General features: G+C 44.7%; 1 protein-coding gene across 3 annotated transcripts in view; it reads right to left on the bottom strand.

Moving 5' to 3' along the window:
• Nucleotides 1–19720, bottom strand: part of RBM6 (RNA binding motif protein 6) — a 54578-nt gene that overhangs the window by 16829 nt on the left and 18029 nt on the right. For all 3 annotated transcript variants that reach the window (XM_010561554.1, XM_010561553.1, XM_010561556.1), the window contains exon 5: nucleotides 19500–19573. In XM_010561554.1, the coding sequence (XP_010559856.1) occupies nucleotides 19500–19573 (74 nt within the window). The remainder of the gene's footprint in view (nucleotides 1–19499; nucleotides 19574–19720) is intronic.

Genomic DNA, 19720 nt, shown 5'->3' with positions numbered 1-19720 from the left:
AGGAGGAATACAAGGAAAAATGCCACTGAGGTGAGAGACTTTTCATACTTGGGTTAGTCTTCGTGTCACTCATGAAACCCTGGCTTTCCTTCAGAGAAGTGTGCCAGCATGTGGCAAGGCCCCTGGCTCCACAACCAGCAGAGCCGCTCCACTGCCTACAAAGACACACTGCTTTCAGCTCCGTGCATGACACTTTGGAGAGATGTCAGAAGCCCAACAAATCCACAAGCTTTGCTGAAATGCAGATGATTTACAGGTGAAATGAAGTCGTAGGTGCAAGTCTGCCAGCTCCTGCCCAGGGCAGCCCATAAAAGCAGTGAGCAGCAAGGACTCCTGGTGGCTCTCATCTGCCGTGGACAACAGACCATGCCTGGGTGTGCAGGATGCAGGCCGAGCCACAAATGCATGGAGCCATGAGATATCTCATGTCACTGGAGGCACTGCCAGACCACGCAGTCTGTATTTCCCAATACCACAATATGAGACTCGGTACCAATAATGAGACACAGACCCAGGTCTCCCAAGCCCCAGGAGAGCAGCTGCTCCTCTGGCCCATTGCTGGATGGTACAGACAGATGTCAGGGAACTGTAAATGGCCCCAAGCTATTTTTGAGACCCCCGGTGAGCCCGAAGTTTCCTAGGTACTCTGACCCTGTAGCCTAGTCATGCAAGAGCCCCCAGAGCAAACCATGAACATGAGAAAACAAGTTCCCAGAGTTATTATTCAGAAGTCACGATACACCCATGCATGAATTGCTGTGCAGAACGTGAGGGAGATGCTAGGAATATGTAAAGTAGGAGGGAAGAGTTCATGGGAGGGAATCACTCAGCAGCAGTACAACAATCCTTTAATCCCTACAAAAAAATGCAGCAGAGAAAGTTGGAGACCAAAGACACTGCCCTGTAAGGTCAGGTTCCACCACCTCCCCTCTCCACAGCCTGCCTTTTACAGACCAAGCCCATCCTTTCCTACCAGGCCTAAGGGGTTTCCTTTCTGCTGCCCAGCTGTTCAAGCACTGCTTTCCAACATGGATGACCCTTTGCCTCACAGAAAGCTGAGCCATTCCTAGACCTTGCAGAGGGCTGGTACGTGCACCCAGAGCACAGTGCTGCAACCTCAGACGCAAGGAATCTCCTCGGGGTCTATTCACAGCATGCAGTATTGCCTACTTTACATGTCTAGAAGGTTTGCACCTTCTTTAAGGCATGTGAGGAAAACAAGTGAGAAGGACAGGGAAGTGGAAATCAAGGCTGTCCCACTGGGACTGTTGGTCCCTCCGAGATGGACATCCTTCCTCTCCCAGGCAGGGCACCCATCACATCACACCACACCACACACTCAAGAGATGGGCAGTGCCAGGAGAGCAGGCTAGAAATGCCCACGTCTGCCTCAGGACCCACCGAGCACAGGCAGGGAGAGAAGGCAGGGTGCACATCCTCATGAGCAGAGCTGTGGCCACTCCGTGAGCCCAGGGGAGTCCTCAGAAACAGCAGCTCCTCTGCAGGCAGTTGCAGCCCTGCCTAGGAGCTCAGGAGACAAGGACAACTAGATTTGAGGACGCTTCCTCTGGTAGGGCAATCCATCATACAGCTTCATCCTTCTACCAGCCATTGAGGATAAAACTTGCCAGAAGCCTTAGGAGTATTTTTTTTTTTACAGAAAATGGTTTTTAAGTGCATGTGGTGCTGGTCTCTACTGCAAATTCAGTTCTTGGAGACTGCAGAAAGTGTCACTTGCATAATTACTCCTTAATTTCCTTAACACCCTGCTGATTGCCTGCTCATTTTTCCAGCAAGCTCTCTCTTACTGATTTCTTCTTGATAAAGTTATTTTCAAGGTTGCAATCATCATTTAACACTCCAAAATGAGTCCTTCATTTAGGACACACATTGTCAGGATTCAGTGACTTTAAATTCTCATTCCCCCATTTTGTTACTAGATTCTATCTCAAATATTTTCAGAACCTTTATTTCCTCTAGTCCCCATCACTGCTTATTCTTTTTCATCTATATCTTCTTCCTTTTCTCTGCAAAATGTTTTGGATAATACTCTGATTTTCAGTTCACCACTTCCAATTGAGCAGACCTTTGTGAAATCCAAAGATCTTCTGAGAATTCAGGGAACAGTGCTAGAGGGGAAAAAAAAGGTAAGCCCAAGGTATGCCACATGTACTGTCTGGTAACCAGACTGTAACAATCTCTTCCATATTCACGCATTTTATCCTGGACCTCTCTCACCGACTGAATTGCACTATCCCGTTAATTCTCCTTGTGGATTTTCAACATCCTCCACTTCTGAGCAGCTTGGCCTTTTCTTTCTAAATCAGTATGCTACAGAAATGTCTCTCTGGTCCTCCCAGTCAGGAACCTCCCCCACAAAACTAGCAGTAAACACACAGTTGACTCACCAGTGAAGGGTTTAAAAGGCAGCACAGCTCTGCAGTACTAGAACACCAAGCTCTCAGCCACGGAAATGCCTAGATTTCCAAGGGCACAAGCAGATTCTACTGTTTTTTCTGAATTGCCAAATTCATCAAAACAGAGCATCAGGGCTTTACTGCTGGGAGCAGTGATTTATGCTACTGTTCGATATCTTTCAAACACAGTTATACATGCTTTTTCACTTAGAGGTCTGTTGGAAATGCAATACTGGATTCTAGTCTAAGTGATACAATTCAGTACAAGCCATTTCAGCTAAAGCTACTAAAAAACCTGCATCATCTGGAATAACAGCTGATGGCTTAGTATGTAAATGTTACTGTCAGGAGACTCTGATCAACTAAGCAATCCCATCATGAGGTAGTCCTAGAGAGCGATGCCATGAAACTGTAAAGCCTGTTTGCAGAAGGTGCACACAGCAAGTATCAATGTCTCAAAGCCCTTCATTGAGCAGGGACAAACCCCACAAGAACAGGTTACTTTAAGAGGAGGAAAGAAAAAGGGAAGCTCCCTTAGCCATGATATCCACAGGTGATGAAATCCTTCCAAAAGCACTTTGGAGATTTTGTGTCAGCTGGGCACAAGGTTTCAGCAACAAAACTCCAGTTTTACTAGAGCAGCTTCCAAGCTCTTTGTCCCCAAAGGCAGTTAAACCAGAAGCATTAAAAGAATATCAGTAAGATCTAAAAGGTAAAGGTAAGCCAACTGTAAGAAAAAAAACCAGACCACATTCCTAGCACACATAATGCCCACTCATGAGGTTGGTTTTAACTCATCTTTAGTTTATCCTCTTTGCAATCGGACTACTTTAGCAAGGAAAGAACTCACCTCCTGCTCTGAACAGAGCACAGCTAACTCACAGGTACAGGAGAAGTTGTGCATGCTACGAAGTAGTGCAGGTATGTGAGCACAGATCGCTTTGATCACGCTTCCTAGGGAAGCAACGCAGCTACTGACAGGGCCAGGAGACAGACTGCTGCAGGTCAGACATAGCACGAGTTACCCACTTCAGCTGCTTATCTGTCAATTAGCATTTACAGTTGGCATGCTGGTATTTTTCATGTTTGTTGACAGCCTTCTAATGATGATGACTGGGGGTTGAGGAGGGGGAGAACTTGCCAAAAAAGTATCTTTATGCTCTCCAAGACTGAGATGACAGAAGAATACAAATCATCAATGTCAAAGTTTTTGCTAACGGTTTCTCTGAAAAAAATTTAGAGCATCCAAGAGCGACCTAGAAAATTTGAAACATGGAGAGCTTTTGGAGCACAGCACACTCCCTCAAATCAAACCAGGATTCTGCTTTAACTGAATTTGGTCAAACATTAAAACCTTCAGTAAAATCTCACTTCAGAGCCTCTTAACAATGAGCTGACAGCTCTCCAAGTATTCCACCCCATGGGTCATGCTTCAGCAGCTACCACAGGGGCTGCCAAACCACACGGAGACGTGGATGTAGCAACCTACGCTGCTGTGGATTGCTGCGGAGGAAGTGTGCTCCAGCTCTTCCAGTGGGATGGTAACCACACGCCACCATCCCTCGTCACAAGAAAGGCCATGGGTACCTGACTCAGTGGAATAGCAATTGTCAGTCTCAGCTTTACAGATGACACACCTGGAGCGGCGCAGGTCATTTCTGGAACAGAACCAAGGATCAGCTCTGGAGCCCCCAAATCCACAAGGATTAATAAATCAAAGTTTTCTCCTTGGCTACAACCACAGAGCAGCAACCACAGGAGTGCAGGAGGTGCCTGCACCACAAGCGAACCATACTCAGATCTCCTCCAGCGGCTGGCTCATGCACAAAACCAAACACCACTTCAGCTAATTATTTCTTATATTGTCCATAGTTTGATTAAATGGAAAATATCCGTGCCATGAACTGAAAGGTTGTGGTATCCTTCTTGCTGACTAATAATCAAGTTGGAAAACTGACATGGTTCCACATGTTAAAAATGAACTGAAAATATCATTTGCACACAGATATAAAATTGCATACAAAGATTATGACAAAAGAATGCTTACGGGCAGCACAGCAAAGCAGTCACATTAAAATACCAGAATTAACCTCGTTTACATGATGTTATTTCAGCCCTCTTATGCATATTTACTATAATTAGGATGGTTATTAAAAAATCATTATACACCCATCATTTAAAAATTATTTAAACTGATTAATGACTAGTGTTTATTGCCTTGGGGAGCCTCAGATAGTACCCCAGCAGGCAGCCTGGGAATGCAGAGGGAGCCCATGGTCCCAGCAGCACTTCCTAGGACAGCGAGCACTCACAATGCTCAGGGTATTTTCCAGTCCTGGCCTCCAAATGCACTGGACGGCACAGGACAGGGAGACAAGTGGCTGACAGCAGAAGTCTGGTTATCTAATTGTAACCGCAAATCAGACTGCTTTCAGGTTTTTCTCCTATTTGAGTATGGATTATAAATGCAAATTTAACAACCCCAACTGCAACACAATGTAAATTACATAATCGCATCCTATTTCACTGGCATGGTTCTCATCTCTATACAGAGGCTGCAGGGAAGCTGGCAGGGAGAGCACAAGGTTCTCTCCCTTAAGGTATTCATCTTCAGATAAAGCACGCAGACAGGGTCAAACACCAAAAGTCCCTCTAAGCCACACATCCCCAGCTGCTCATGGAATTCAGGAGGCAGCAGCTTCCTGGGATGGAGCAGAGGGCCAACACCAAGATGCCTGGGAGGGTAAGAGACCAGCTGGAAATATTTCAAAACAAGATCATTTCAGCCACAGAAACTGGCTTCTCATCCCGTTTTTTCCATATGCTGAAGTTTTTATCTCCAAGCTCCTTGGCAGCTGCTGTGCAAGGGACTCAACTCTACAGAGCAACAGGCAGTACATTTGCTTACCTTTGACAAAAAGCAGATGAGAAAAGCTGTGAACTCACAAACCACAATCCATCTGTAATTAAACATTTAGAAAACAGAGCATGACATGGAGAGATGAAGAAACAAGAGCAATCCAGCCTGCTGCAGGCACTGCAGCAATCTGGCATTTCCTACAGGAAGAGCAATTACAAGCAAATTCCTAGTGTAGTGGGACTCTCCCCAAGGCTCTCAGCCCCCTTCTCCAGCTCCCCAACCATTTGCAGCTCAGGGACTTCTTTTTATTGGCCTAACCTATCAGTGTCCAGTAGTCTACTGCTGAGTAGCTGACAGTCAAGGCAGAAGGTTCAAGATATACAGGGGAAAAAGATGGTCAGGTGGATCCCTGGGGAATGGTTACATCACCAAGTGGACCCAAACAACCTTGCTGCGTATTATTATTATTACAGGTTTTTATCAAGACTAACACTGAGATGAATCTTGCACAATAGTTGTGTTAGTGGTCACCTGGAAAGGAGGATGTTTGGCTCCTGAGCATCAGTGATGCTTGGAGCTCAAGAGCATGTGGCATCCCTTTGAACCATTTAGCAGTAAGGCATTTGTTTCAACAGTGATCTGATGCCAACCAGCATGGCATGCTCAGGGCTCATGGTCTTCAAGGTCAGAGGAGGCCCGAGACTGAGAGCTGAAAGATGTCATCATCAATCCTGAGTTAACAGAACATAATTTCAGGCACATCACTGATGGGCATGTTAAACAAAATTGGCCCTAAAACAGAACTGAGGCACTAGGAGGATAACTTAGAGAGTCCTAAAGATGTAGTAGCTAAATATAACAGATTGAGATGCTATACAAGGATTATTTTATCCCAGATAGCACCCAGTGCCTCTTTTTCAAACTCCTTTCATATAAAACCCATTACCTACTTGCACGGGGACCATCCACCGTGACACACGTTTCCATTTCTACTTGCTCCCGGATGCCCCTCCTCAGGCTTCCCTTTCTGCCTGGTTATCCAGGTCATTTGTCCTTGAGCAGAAGGTACCAGTCTGCATCCTTTAAGTACCTCATTTCCACAGACACCCAATCTAGCCTGCTGAGACACCTCCAGTTTTCTTCCTACGATTTCTAAATTCCCTGGATACCAGCCATACTCTTTTTAAGCAAGTCCCAGTATCTTTCTACAACTCATCTCCCCCCACTGACATCCTTTTCGCAAATATACACAAAAATTGCCTTTCAGACTATGCCAGCTCTCTACATTTTACTGCCTGAATTATGAACTCCAATTCACTTCCAAGTTAGGACTCTCAAAATGCTTATCTTTTAAACACAGCATTTGCTTCACTTGTCAGCACGCTCAGTCCTGCTCTGAGAACACCACCAAAACAGTTGGTACAGGCAAGCTCCCAACTATGGCTCCAGGAAGGATAACAGCCACGTGTCGCAGCTTGAGAAAACACAAAATGTGCCTTGGACTTCACACGCTCTAGGGCAAGCTTTGGGTGGTAGGTGATACGAATGGCTTCTGCATTTCACCCTTTAAGGAGATTTCAACACATCTGAAAGTTTTCTTTGATCCAGTAAAGTGCAGTGGACCTTTTAGCTGCCACTGAAAGCCCTAACGTCTCCCTGTCCAGCTAATTCTAACCTCCAGCTTCCCTCACCCCTCTGAAGAGGGCACCTTTGCAGATCAGCATTATAGGATCACTGGAAAAATGCGGAAATTTTAAAATGAAAGCCTTTCCTATACAGGACAAAGGGGTCAGAAGAGGGTTTCTAGAGTTCAGACAGTGAGGGTCTGGGGGCATCAGGAGATAACAGCTCAAAGGGTGACAAGTTCTGCACTCTGGTATTACTGGCTGCGCTCCCATTCCACAGCTAAAAAGAAGCATGGATGGTTAAGGACTTATTATAGGGTAAGCTAAGAAGGTCGTGCATATCAAACACGTTCCCATGCTTAAAAAAGTATGAATCAGGTTGAATCCTCTATTTGAAAAGTATACTTAAACTATCAAAACTTAAGAGCATTTAAATATTTAGCATATTCATAGATAGCTCTAGGGAAGGGTCTACATGGCTCTGCCTCATCTATATTCCTTTTCTGATTCATCATGGTCTACTGCCTGGACACTGTGTTTGACCAACAGCTGCTTCAAAGACTCCCTTTGCTCCCAACACAGGGATTTCCCTTCTCCCTCCAAAATGCTGCTCTAGAGCCTGGACACATTTCTCAGTACTTTGTTGTATGGCCACCTTCTTCCTCAAAGGTCATCTCATCTCATAACGCTGTTAAACAATATAAAGATTAAGCACATTAGCACAATGCACTAATCCACCCCAGGACCTTCCTGTGCATTTCCCCCAGGGTACCTTACAATTAGCAATGGCCATAAGGAAGCCAGGAGAACAATGAGGAAAGGCCCAGTTCCTTACCCGTAGATTTGAAGCACAATATCAAAACACTAAAGAGCAATCCCAATGCAAAATCATGCTGGAAAAAAGTCAGGTTGGAAAGCTCTGCCTTAAAGGGGTAAATTTATTCCGAGAAAATTCAGCCTATTTGATTAAGCAGTTAAAGTCCCCACACCCAAACAAAAGCATGTCCTTTTGCTGGAGCATGTAACCATGGGATTACACACCAATTCTGACACAGCTTGACCTGCGTGGTGAACAGAGTGCAGGATGTTCTGCGAAGCAGCAAACATTTGCTAAGAACACGCCAACTGTAAATGGGGAAGAGAGCGGTCCAGAGGCACGTCACCCAGACATGCCTCCAAACTCACTTCTGCGCCCACTGAATTAAGCACTCAGAGCCTTCACTGGCAATGCTTTCTCTGCAGCTAGTGCTCGGGCAAGCTCCCTGCAGGACAGCCAGTCTGCTGAAAGGAAAAGATCCCAAAACCCTGGGAAGAGGGAGCAGCTCTGGATGAAAAGAGGGTTTTGTCCTTGGAGACTTAATTTCTCAACATCCCTAAATTCCCAGTTAATGGCAAAAGCGCGTGCCTGATACTGACTCCCAAAGGGTGAGAGAAAGAACCCTGCCAGTTGCTGGGGAAATGCACCAGCAGTGCAACACTCACCTGTGCCATCGCAATGACAGTTCCCAGCACGCCACTGTGATCTTGAGAAGGCCTGTCCAAAAGCTAAATCCAGATCCTTAACACCTAGATAGAACCACAAGGCAGCTGGCACATCTTCAGGCTGGCACCCATACCGATTTCTACATCTGAGCAGGTGCTGCCTCTTAAGAGAGCTCTTCTTAGGAGCTGATTTGGGAAACGGCTGCTTTAACCTCTTTGGTCAGTATTTGCCCAAGAAACCTGGCACAGCGTGAGAACAGAGCTATCCGAGCTCTTAGGAAAGAAATGAGTTTCTCCTGCCAGCCTGGCTTGGGTGCAACATAACACTAGTGGGTGTCACAGCTCCCCGTAGGACCCAGCAGGTCCTCCTTTACAGGGGCACTAAGGTCTAAGAGGTTCATCCAGGCAACTGCACTGCACAACAACCAGAGGTACGTCCAGATGCCTCCTTCCTGGCCAGTTCCCAGAATTGCTGAAGAAAGTAGCTTAGTGCCTTGTCAGGGTGCAAGAGGCAGAAGAAGCGACTCTCCTGTGCGAATATTCAGGCTCCGAGCCTCCGGTAGCTGACCTCAGCCCTTCAGGGGAGTCTAGCCATAGGAGCGCGCAGCTGAGCAGTTCCTATGATAGCCCTGACACTGAGGAAGGAAAAGAACACGATTCCCTGTTGTGTCACAAATGCCCCTGCTTGGTTGAATTCCTAAGGGACCAGGAAGGGGAAACAGCACGCACAGACATCTTGAACTGTCAGATAAGCAGCACGGTAGCAGCTGGCTCAAGTACTGCCACTTGAACCTCTTGTGGGACTCGAATACCCAGGGATGTATCAAGCCAGGCAGCGACAGGCGGCTCAGTAAAGAGACTGGCCCGTGCAGACCAAGGGCAGACAGACACAGAGGTACTGCCTGCAGCTCCTTGTGTGCGGCTGCTCATCTTTCAACAGCAAGCACTGGAGCACCAGAGACGTGATGCTTTCAGCTGCTCCTCTTAGAAGCAGATGGATCAATCATTTGCCTGTCACTAAGAAGTGTCTATTAAACATTTTGGAATTCACTTCTTACATTTAATGATGGGCCCAGTACACCCCAGAAGATAGCAAAACAGACAAGCAAAGTTAGTGCGATGGGCAGAGAAGCAGGCAGTGGTAGAGGACAACCACCAGTCCCACATGGACCAGGCACAGAAGAACACCTTGTCAGGGGAAAAAAACAACCAAACCACCTCAGCTCTCTTCTCCAGTGATATCACAAGTTGGGAAGAATCAATCAGGCTTTCAAAAACCTAGGACTTTAATAAACAGTAAAATGCCTTAGTCATCATATCATTAATGTACAGCTTCACACCATGAGACAGCTTCTTAGTGAGACTTCTCAACCTGATTTTACGTGTATGAAAACACATCTTGGGATTCCGAGGATTTAAAATTACTTTCTCTGTTAACTCTGCTCCTGAGATCCTTGATGGAAAAGTACATCAAATGTTTGCTTGGGCTTTTACTGCCATCCTGGCTCAAATCTGGTACATGAGCCCATCTGAGTATTTGCTAATCTCCTGCTAAGACATGGACTGTACATCACAAAACCTAAGATTTCCCCTGCTGTCTATGAAAACAGGAGAGAATTACTTTCATCCTCTTGTTCTAAAGAAGACAGTTTCAGAGATTAAATACTTGTATCTCATGTTTACAGCTTTATAGCTTTGACCCTCATTAAAAATGTAATTCATTACATGACGCACTTGATTTTAGACCCCCGTCCTTTGGGGAATCTACTACTGGAAGCTGTTTGTTGAAGACATAACTAACTGAACTTACAGGTGGCCTGAAGTGATGGAGATGCAGGAAGACACTTGGATACAACATCTGGTAGTTGTCAATGCACACACAGAGTGCAACAGCACAGCAAAACAAACCTTAAGGCAGAACGCTACTTTACATCAGACAGTTCATTGCAACAAGTCAACCGCACATTGTACAGCTTTTGTCGCTGCAGAAACCAGGAAGAACTTTCTACCTCCCTCCTGTGCCTCTTTGTGCAAAATGGCTTCAGGATTTCCCCCCTATTGCCCTCTTCTGGGAGCAAGCATAGCCAAAGATTCAGTAAGCTGGTCACACAGTGGTACTGAGGACCTCTCAGTTGCTGTCTCATTCACACATGCTGGGTTAAACAGGTCGCCAGATACGATGCAAGAAGAAATTCTCCCTCTCTCAAATGAGAGAGGATCGGGGGAAGTTTGTGCCTTTTCTCAGAAGTGCAGAGGGCTGTTGTCTGCCAGCACCCTCGGTGCTCTTCCACCTAATGTGTTTTCTTGTCCTGCACAGATGTAGAATGACAGCAATCCTCCTGATCTCTGATCCTGTAGCATACAGTGTTTCTTGTGATCTCTGTAGGTATTAAAGCTTTAATAAGAGTCTCAAAGGTGCCCTGTGGCTTGCAGGGGAACGGGGTGGATAATAACTGTGTGTCCTTCTGTGTTAAATACCTGTTTCCTTGTTGCCTGTGATTGATGGATAATGACACAATAGCCCACTCAGGCGTGCCAGCCCCCACTTTCCACTGTAATCATGTTTCGCTTCTAGTCAACAACATGAACAGCCAGTTACAGTCAAATGGAAACAGAAATTCACTAATAAAATTGCTGTTTGCCATAGCTTTGATCTTGCATCTTCAAACTTGAAACATATGAATTTAACCTCTTCCTTGTGCAATTCTCATAACCCAAGCAGAAAATGGCAAATTCAGGGCACTCTTTTTGAATGTACCCCAATTCAAGCTACCCAAACTTCCACAATTTACATTAAAAAGGTCCAACACAAACTCAGCTGGGAAGAAAACACCAAAATCCACATCTGAAGGGAATCCCTGCACTCTCTCACTATCTATCATACTCATAGTTATGCAAAAAAAAAAGTTTCTGCAGAAAAGCAGTCTGACCATCATTCTTCTAAGAGAAGAAAACAGTGCTTCTGCCTTCCTTAACCACCGGGAGTGTGCAGTTTGATATTTTTTTCAGCTTCTAGACTCAACCTTTTACCTTCCTGTTCCAGCAACCAACATCAACAGTGCATCAAGGAATGGAAAAAGCAATCATTGCCAAGATAGCATAAAAGCATGAACGAACAGTTCTGATGCTGAAGCTAACAAAAGCAACTCATCAAGTGAAAACTGCAACAACATTTTGGTGTGCTCCCACTTATCAAAACAGTCCAGATGGAGTCTTAGCGCTATAATCTGGCTCATATGCTTGTAAAACATATCTGGTGTTCCCCTCAACGTTGCTGGGATTGGGCTGAGAAGGACTGCCTTCTCTTTCACAATGACAGGTCTTGTGCAAACCATTATGGCAAAACCGTGATAGAAAATGGTCTTGCTCTGGAAATGAAAGTTATGGTGTGCTCATCAAGATGCCTTTATTCATGTAAACTGAACCCATACAGACATTCCCCTCTCACTGCATCTGTGTCTCCTTTAAGTAACTTCAGTCATATATCAGCACCATCCACTTCCAAGACTACAGAGGAAATTTCTGATAGTGCATCTGCAGTTCTGTTAGTCACCAGCTTACTTAAAGGATGACTTCAAAAGCATCAAAGCAAATTAGTGGCATGAGTCCTAACTTTCATACAGGAGCTTGATCAAGGGATTTTACATCTTAATCCAAAATCACCTTCTGTCCATGTACACAATCTATCAGATAATTTTGGCAATACACTATCTGTCCTATAGCTGATTTAGCATACTCCTTTGAAGCGCTTTGATGCTACAATGATACATGCCTTCCAAATGGTTACACAAGAATATATTTAGAGCTTCTACAGATCTTCATAGAAAATCAGCCAATCATGAAGGTAAACACAATAAAAACCATACAATCTGTGATTAAGAGCAGCCAGCAGTAAAACATTGCTATTCATTTTAAGGCGAAACTGCACCTATACATTGCATCTGTGACTAAGATTTCCTCATTGTCACACAACTGTTCCATTAACACGTTAGGAGGAGAAGGCCCAATAGCTACACAGACAAGGTAACACCTGTATCCTGCATATGTATCCAAGGTCTACTTCAAATCCTTTCTAGCTCAAGGCAAAATCTCACCTACAAACGAGTTCAAAGGTTGAGTGTGCCAGATGCCGTGTCACTCCGGAAAATACTTCGCATGTTGACAATACTGAAACAAAGCTATTTCTTAGGTGTTGCTCTGCCAATGAGTGCTCTATAATACAACTTTAGGCCTACGGAAGGGGCAGAGAGCAGACTTATCTGGGGTACATGTTGCATTTCATACTCATGAGCAAAAGTTTTCAAGTACCCCCATTATTACAAGAGCCATGCTGGGCATGACCAGAGGTCCAGCTGCCCAACAGTGGTTCCTCACTCTGAGCCACCAGTGTGGGGAGTATCCACCCCCATGCACCTTTAGATGCTGCACAGCGGCATGCGGTACCCAACAGGAGTGAGTGATGCACTGCAAGTACTGGTACATCACATCATATGATCAGTCAGCCAGAGAGGACTGGACACTTATCTAGACAATCGCTCATGGATCAAGTTATTTAAACAAATTTCAGGAAACCACAATTATTCCTTAACGTTTGCTAGCTCAAGCTCCTGGCGCTGTAAATAGAACATCTATCCCAACAGAGAAAAAATTGCTTAACAAGGCATTTGAATCTACGGGGAAAGAATGGACATTTCAGAGATATATCATCACACAGATTTGTTAATGTCAACTGGCAAAAAATCCCAGCAAACCCATAACCAGAACGTAAATGCCCAGGGGCTGGGGGAGAGCAGTTTCATTTCAGAAAAGGGTAGGGAGGGATGCTTTATGTGGAACAACCTATTTATACAGCAGCCCAAGTGAACTTCAGCACATGGAATAGATGATTCTGCAGTATACAGCAATATTTGAGTCCTGAGATAACCCTGCTGGGCCACACATCCCCAGGAGCAACCAGAGATACTAAGGAAGTCCTGGTTAAGCATCTGCTGCACGTTCCAAGCAGCTCACCCAGAAGCTGTCCCATGGGACAATCCCATTACAGAGCAGCAGTTCAGCAGCAGCAAAAGCATACAATCCTCATCACATGGCTAAGGTGAGACTGAAGGAAAAAAAAGGAAGAAAGAAAAAAGGAGGGTAGGATTTTGGAATAAGAGCAGGGAGGTAGAGGGACATGGCAAGCTGGGATCACATAAGTAGAGCAAGAAGATGCAGCTTCACAACTATTCCAGTTAAAAGTGCACTTATTTTAAAATACGTTGGTTAGAATGGTGTGCTTCCTGAGGCAAGGCAGGAGAGAGATGCCAAGAAGAAAATTCTATTTTTTTTATCTGGGTAGGGCTAGAAACAACACATTGATGGGCAGCTACCACTGGCTGAAGGAAGAGTGTGTGAAGTCTTTGACAGAAGATCTCTTACGACTTCCTGTGCCAAAGGAAGAGAGACTAGGAGGATTCACACAGCTTGAACAGTTGAGGTGACAGAAGAGAGGAAGGTCCAGAGAAGTATTTTCAGTACCAGAATTTTTTGGCAGTTATGTTTTACAACAAGACACCCTTCTCTGCACAAGGAAGGTCTCTGTAGCACGCAGAGATTAAGTCAGTCCTCTGAACAGAAAAGCAGACAGTGCATTTTTCACAACATCACTGCAGGATATACACATGTACACCCACACACCAAGCCTTGTCACAGGTCATCGCAGGCAGATCCAACTGCTTATTCACAGGCAAGCGTCTGCCCAGCACTAGGAGCCTCCCACTGCAGACTTCCGTACTGATCTCAGAGGCTCACAACTCCAATTAAATGACGGTATGATGCAGTGATTAGTGAGACACAAGTGGGAATGAACAAATGATTGACTCAACATGTCAAGCCTCAGTGATGTAAGACCAGGGTGAGCTCGTGACAAGGTCACACACTGAATCAGACACACACCAAAAAAAAAAAAAAAAAAAAAAAGTCAGCTCTGCTGCCTGGAAATCCACTCATCTGATTACAAGGTACCCTATGGAGACAACATTCCATAGGTCACTTGGATCATAAAAATTACTCCATAATGTGCATGCTTCCCAAATCATTAGAATGTTTACAGAAGAAACACTGCCTAGGTGTACAAGCCTTTCCACTCTCTATACACACATTCAAAGTGGAAGACTCCAAAAGGTAATTCCAGAAATCCACACATTCAAAAGCAGGACAGGTTTAATAGGGAAAAAAAAAGATGTGTGCTAATGATACAACCTGAGCAAAATCCACACACCTAATAAACAACAAGAAAAGCAGAAGATAATGTCAGCTGATAATCCAAGGAGGACATATCAGAAGCAAAGCCATCTCCAGCACTTAGCCGAACATGCAAACAGATTTCAGTGTCTTTGTGGACACACTCAATTGTCACCACCACCCTCAACTGCAGGTTAAAGCTAAAGAGATGGAATGACGTTGTCAAGCGAGTAAATGATGGATACCAGACAGCCCGTGAAAATACACTTGAGGCGGGTGTCATCTTCCATTACTGGGGGCATTTTGCAGATTCTAGAAAAAAATGCCAGACTCCGCAATTTGGCATATCTTACCAAAAGGAAAACAATTATTTTTGACATTTGGACACACATTTTCTCTTACAAATTGCAACACACTCCTTGCACCACAGACTTCCATAAATACTCCAAGGCTGCAGGTCACCAAAGCAGATGCATTCTCAGGATAACCACAAGCTCCTTCTGTATTTAACTGGGAAGCCACACTGGGTACTGCAAATGTTTTCAGGACAGAAAGTCCCAGGCTTTGCCTGCTTGTCACAGCATCTTGTGGATTTTAACACCAACAGCTACAGCAAAAAGCCTGTGAAGTCTGATCTGTACAAGAAGCTATGTTCACACTAAATGCAGAAAAGCACTGCAGTGAATGAATAAAAGGGCATGGGCTCAGAGCAGGAGAAATGCACAGCTGATGCTGCCAATTGCACAGTGGTGGGATGTGCTCACATAAAGTGAGCACCCACATAATCCAGTAAGAATCCCTCTTACCCTCTCCAGTAAGAAACAAGCAGGGAATGGAGGTATCACTGTGCTCAGCGAGCTGAACCAGAACCACACAGCACTGCAAAGGAAACTGCTCTCCGATATGTGCCGGCCTCAGTGCGGGAAGGCACAAGAGCAAGTCTTGGAACAACCACTCTAGCACATGCCTGGAGACCTCCACAATAATTTAAGAAGTATGTATTTTTAAAAGTTCATGCTATAGCTCTCTCTCATTTTTGCCCTCTTACTTAAGAAACAGGAGGAAAGGATTACAAAGATGTTAGTTACTAGCAACAAAACTAGGAAATAGTCATGCTGCCAGTGTTGCTAAGTTTGAGGCCTGAGAAGATTTGGAGACAATACTACCTAGTCAGTCAAGACTGATCATTTGCTCCTAAGCTTAAAAAACCCCTTCTGCTTCCATATGTATAACAACCATCTCTCTCTCAGTGAAAACAGTAAAATACCCAGGCAGCAGAGACAGGCTCTCTCCATTTCTCCTCCTTCACCTGCCTTTATGACAGGCAACAGTACACGAAGGGTACTTCGTTTCCTGCCTGATCTTCTCGCACCCAATAACAAGCCTATTATGTGTGTTTCTTCTACAGATGAAGGAGGAGCGCAAAGAGACCGCAACGCGTATGGAGAACAAGAGCCGTGGGATATATTCCCAAAGTTGCCTCCAAGAAGCCAATCTGGTGCCCCCAGACAGGAACACTACTACACCAGGGGCTTACACCAAGCCTGAATGCAAAGAAAACACAATAAGACAAACGCCACACCACACTACAACCTTTCAAAAATGAGAATAAAGGAGGGAAAAATTATTTAGGAGAAACCATGTGACATAGCAGACAGAAACCCCATTTTCCATTCAAAATACCTGTCTCTCCCCAACGGAAAAGCAGCTCATCAGAGAGATGTCCTCTCATAAAAGTCAAATGACAACAAACTTGTAACAAAAGACCAACAGGAGCATCACCAACCATCAGCCGGCAACAAGGGCTGCACCCGGGTTCAGCAAAACAACTCAACAGCCCCTCTGCCCTACCAAGGCAAAGAGCCTCCCAAAGACAGCAGGAGAGCTGGCAGCCAGCACCTAGCTCAGCCAAACCTGTTGCCCAACACCTCTGCACTAGCAATAAAGGCAATCCATCACGTTTCACATATGTTAGATGGGACCCTTGCGCTGTAATAAATTGCCAACGCAACAATCAACAAGGCAAAGCAATTAATAAGGGGGGCATTTTCATTACTTTAGCTGCAGCAATTAATACAAGTGGAGTGAAACTGTCCTACAAAATTAGGGCAATGTAGAAGATGGCTGTATCCTTATCACAATGTACTTAACAGAAACGCCCCTCAAATCTCAGTGGTCACATACACATGCTAGACTTACTGAATGGAGGGAGTTGGACCTGGTAAATCTGTAGTTAGCAAATTTGGGAATGATCTTAAGTGGGTGCAGGTGTGTGCTGAGTAAAACAAAAGGATTTCACAATATAGGAATTATACAACATAGGGATGTAGCAAATTGTTCTTCAGGCAGGGGCAGTTAAGCAGGCATTAAACAGCATCAAAAAACGCTGTCTCTGCAAAAGCTATTTATTCCCAGCCTACAGATGACTGAGAAAGAGGCAGGTTGACTAGTGAGGGACTAGGATGTCACTGTGGGCTGACACTGTTTTGCTATTTATGCTCTCACAAGCGACTGCATTTGACAGGGATGGCTGATAACCTTCTGAAAATAACTAAACTATCAAAGAATCTATGTCTTAGCTAACACAGGTTTTGGTTTTTGCAGGCTGTAAAAATGCAGATTAGTTCTCAATCTCAGGAGATGATCTTACAACTCTACCCTGGAAGATATTAAAATGGGATATCTATTGTCTAAGGACAACTAAATTGCATAACTCCTTTTCTGAGTATCTCTACTTGGCTTTTACTGAGAACTTAAAAGTTAGCTCCCTCCCTTGCCGCAGGTCAGACACAGATCTTACTACTTTTTTTTTTATTATTATTTAAATAATTAGAAGGCCTTTTCTTCCATTTTCAGTCAAGAGCAAGTTAGAGAAGTTAACCTGTGTGGGGCAATCCAGAGATTACAACTCTCCTGACCAAATTCATATAGCCTGGGTCACCCCAAAAAGCACATTTCTTGCTTCACTAATTACAAAGTACCATAGCTGTATTAAAACATAGTGAAGATTGGCACATGCAAGCTTTGGAGATGATGCCCTCCAACCACTCCATCTTCCAGCTTTCTTCTGCACATGCACACAGGCAGCCACATACAGCAGGAAGGAAAACTGGAAGACTTCATGCCCTATCTGCTTTTAACACATCCCAGGTAGAGTGCACAGCTGGGACCATTATCCCCCACCATGAGCAGGGTTCTGGCAGCACCCTGCCTGAATGTTGAAAGGGAAACACAGTAAAAAATTATCCAGCCTGAAGGCCTGTTATAACTGTTGCTGGGCAAGGTCTACGTAAGCAGCAGTTGAACTTCAGCCAGAACTTCTTCATGTGCATGTGCGTACAGTAATTTACTGGGCACCTCTAAGCACTCAGTTCAAGGACTGGTGCTTACAGGCTCTTTGCCGTAGCAACGCACCAAATCTGATCAAGTCAAACACCTGTCCAAGTACATAGGGATGCTCCAAACAGGAGAAGGGGTAGAGCAGGCATCAACAACAGGAAAAAGAGGAATTCCCAAATTCCCAGGTATTTTGGAATTGCTCTCACGTAGGGAGACATTGTTTCATGTGAGCAGAATTGCAGAGAGAATATGGAGAGGTATTTGGTTAAAAGGAGTGTCATACATAATTACAGATTTCTCAGTGACTACAAAATAAATTGGGAATTGTAGCAACACTGAAGGGGAAATAAAAGTTGTCACTGATGGCAAAAGTAATAATTAATTCTGGAGCCTTCTCTCTTCTGTGCTCACCACCAACACCCTGGTGGGAATGTGCCAGGCTCTTTCCCAACAACAGAATTATTTCTGTAAAACATTTTTGTAAGTTGCAATACCTCTGTAACTGAAAATAGAGCCAAATGCGAGCGCTTAGTGGGACCTTTGAAACTCCAGCTGTGAAGACTCATTAACTGTAAGTACATTTTTGCAGATGCACAGCTCTGAATCTGACTCAGGACTCTCCTCTCATGACAGCGAGACTTGGGATTCAGGTAGAAAGGCTTTAGATAATTGATACGGATTCTTACTCAGGCAAACTAGGAGGAAGGCGGCAGCAGAAAGGAGACTTAAGGGATGTAGTGAAGGAAGGGGGATCAATTGTTCAGTGGTTTTTCTTGAGTGATCCGTCACCTGCAGTTCCAAAGCACAGGGAGGGTGGTGCAAGACGGGAATCTATGTTTTATCTAACAAATGTTATGCATCTTGCTCTTGTATGGTGGACAACAGCTCTAGCCTCAAATACCAGGTCAGAGTAAAAGCTCCCCTTGGGTACTTATTCACTGGGGATTTAAACCATTTTGCACTTTTAAGGGCTGAAAATGTTCAGATTTACCAGGTGCAACTGCACATAGGGTAGTCCTCGTGTTTGCAGCTCCAGCTTGCCTAAGGACAGGATAGATATGGGGGAGACACACAATTAAGAATTTCTCCCACACACAAGGCATATGGAAAAATGGAGCGTGCAAGTCATAGTTGACTCGGAGCTGCATACCACGGGCCTCACCTACAGTCACATGTGTATGTGTGTGTGCACGCACAACCGGGGGAGGCATTTAATGCTAGCAGAGCTCTTTCCAACTGGATTTCAGTGTGAGTACAAAAGCATCAGGGCCAAAACCTGCATTAGGAGTCGGTCAGCCACCAGCCTCTGACTCTAGCCAGTGGGCCGACATACACTAGGGAGGAGGGCAGACCATTTGGTGTCCAGCAGCTCTTTCACACTAGCATTTCTAAGCCTTTTACAAGTTTCTGGAAACAACATTTAAACCACAGTGTTGTGTATAATACAACAGATCTTCCTTTGAATGGTTCAAAAAAACTCATTGGCTTTCCACCACCCCACCAAAAAAAATATTTAAAAATCTTCTAGCAGCATTGACCGAAGTGTAAAGCAACCTGGTTGGCTTCCATGCATCCGATGGCCTCTTCCAAGAGTGAAAACTCCACGCAGACATAGCCATAGTCGTAACCTGGGGACAGCATTTAAATACAGACGGGAGTCATGTTAGTGCCTTGTCATAAAGAAAGCCACATTAAATATTCAATTTCCCTTTCCCTCCAATGACAAACCCTCTAACCACCACCCCTCTACTCCAGAATGAAAAGGAGAGAAATCA

This window comes from Haliaeetus leucocephalus, unplaced genomic scaffold (assembly GCF_000737465.1).
Source record: "Haliaeetus leucocephalus isolate CR32 unplaced genomic scaffold, Haliaeetus_leucocephalus-4.0 Scaffold148, whole genome shotgun sequence".
Classification (NCBI taxonomy): Eukaryota; Metazoa; Chordata; class Aves; order Accipitriformes; family Accipitridae; genus Haliaeetus; species Haliaeetus leucocephalus.
The sequence above is the reverse complement of the archived record's forward strand: the minus strand, read 5'-3'. Positions and strand labels throughout refer to the sequence as shown.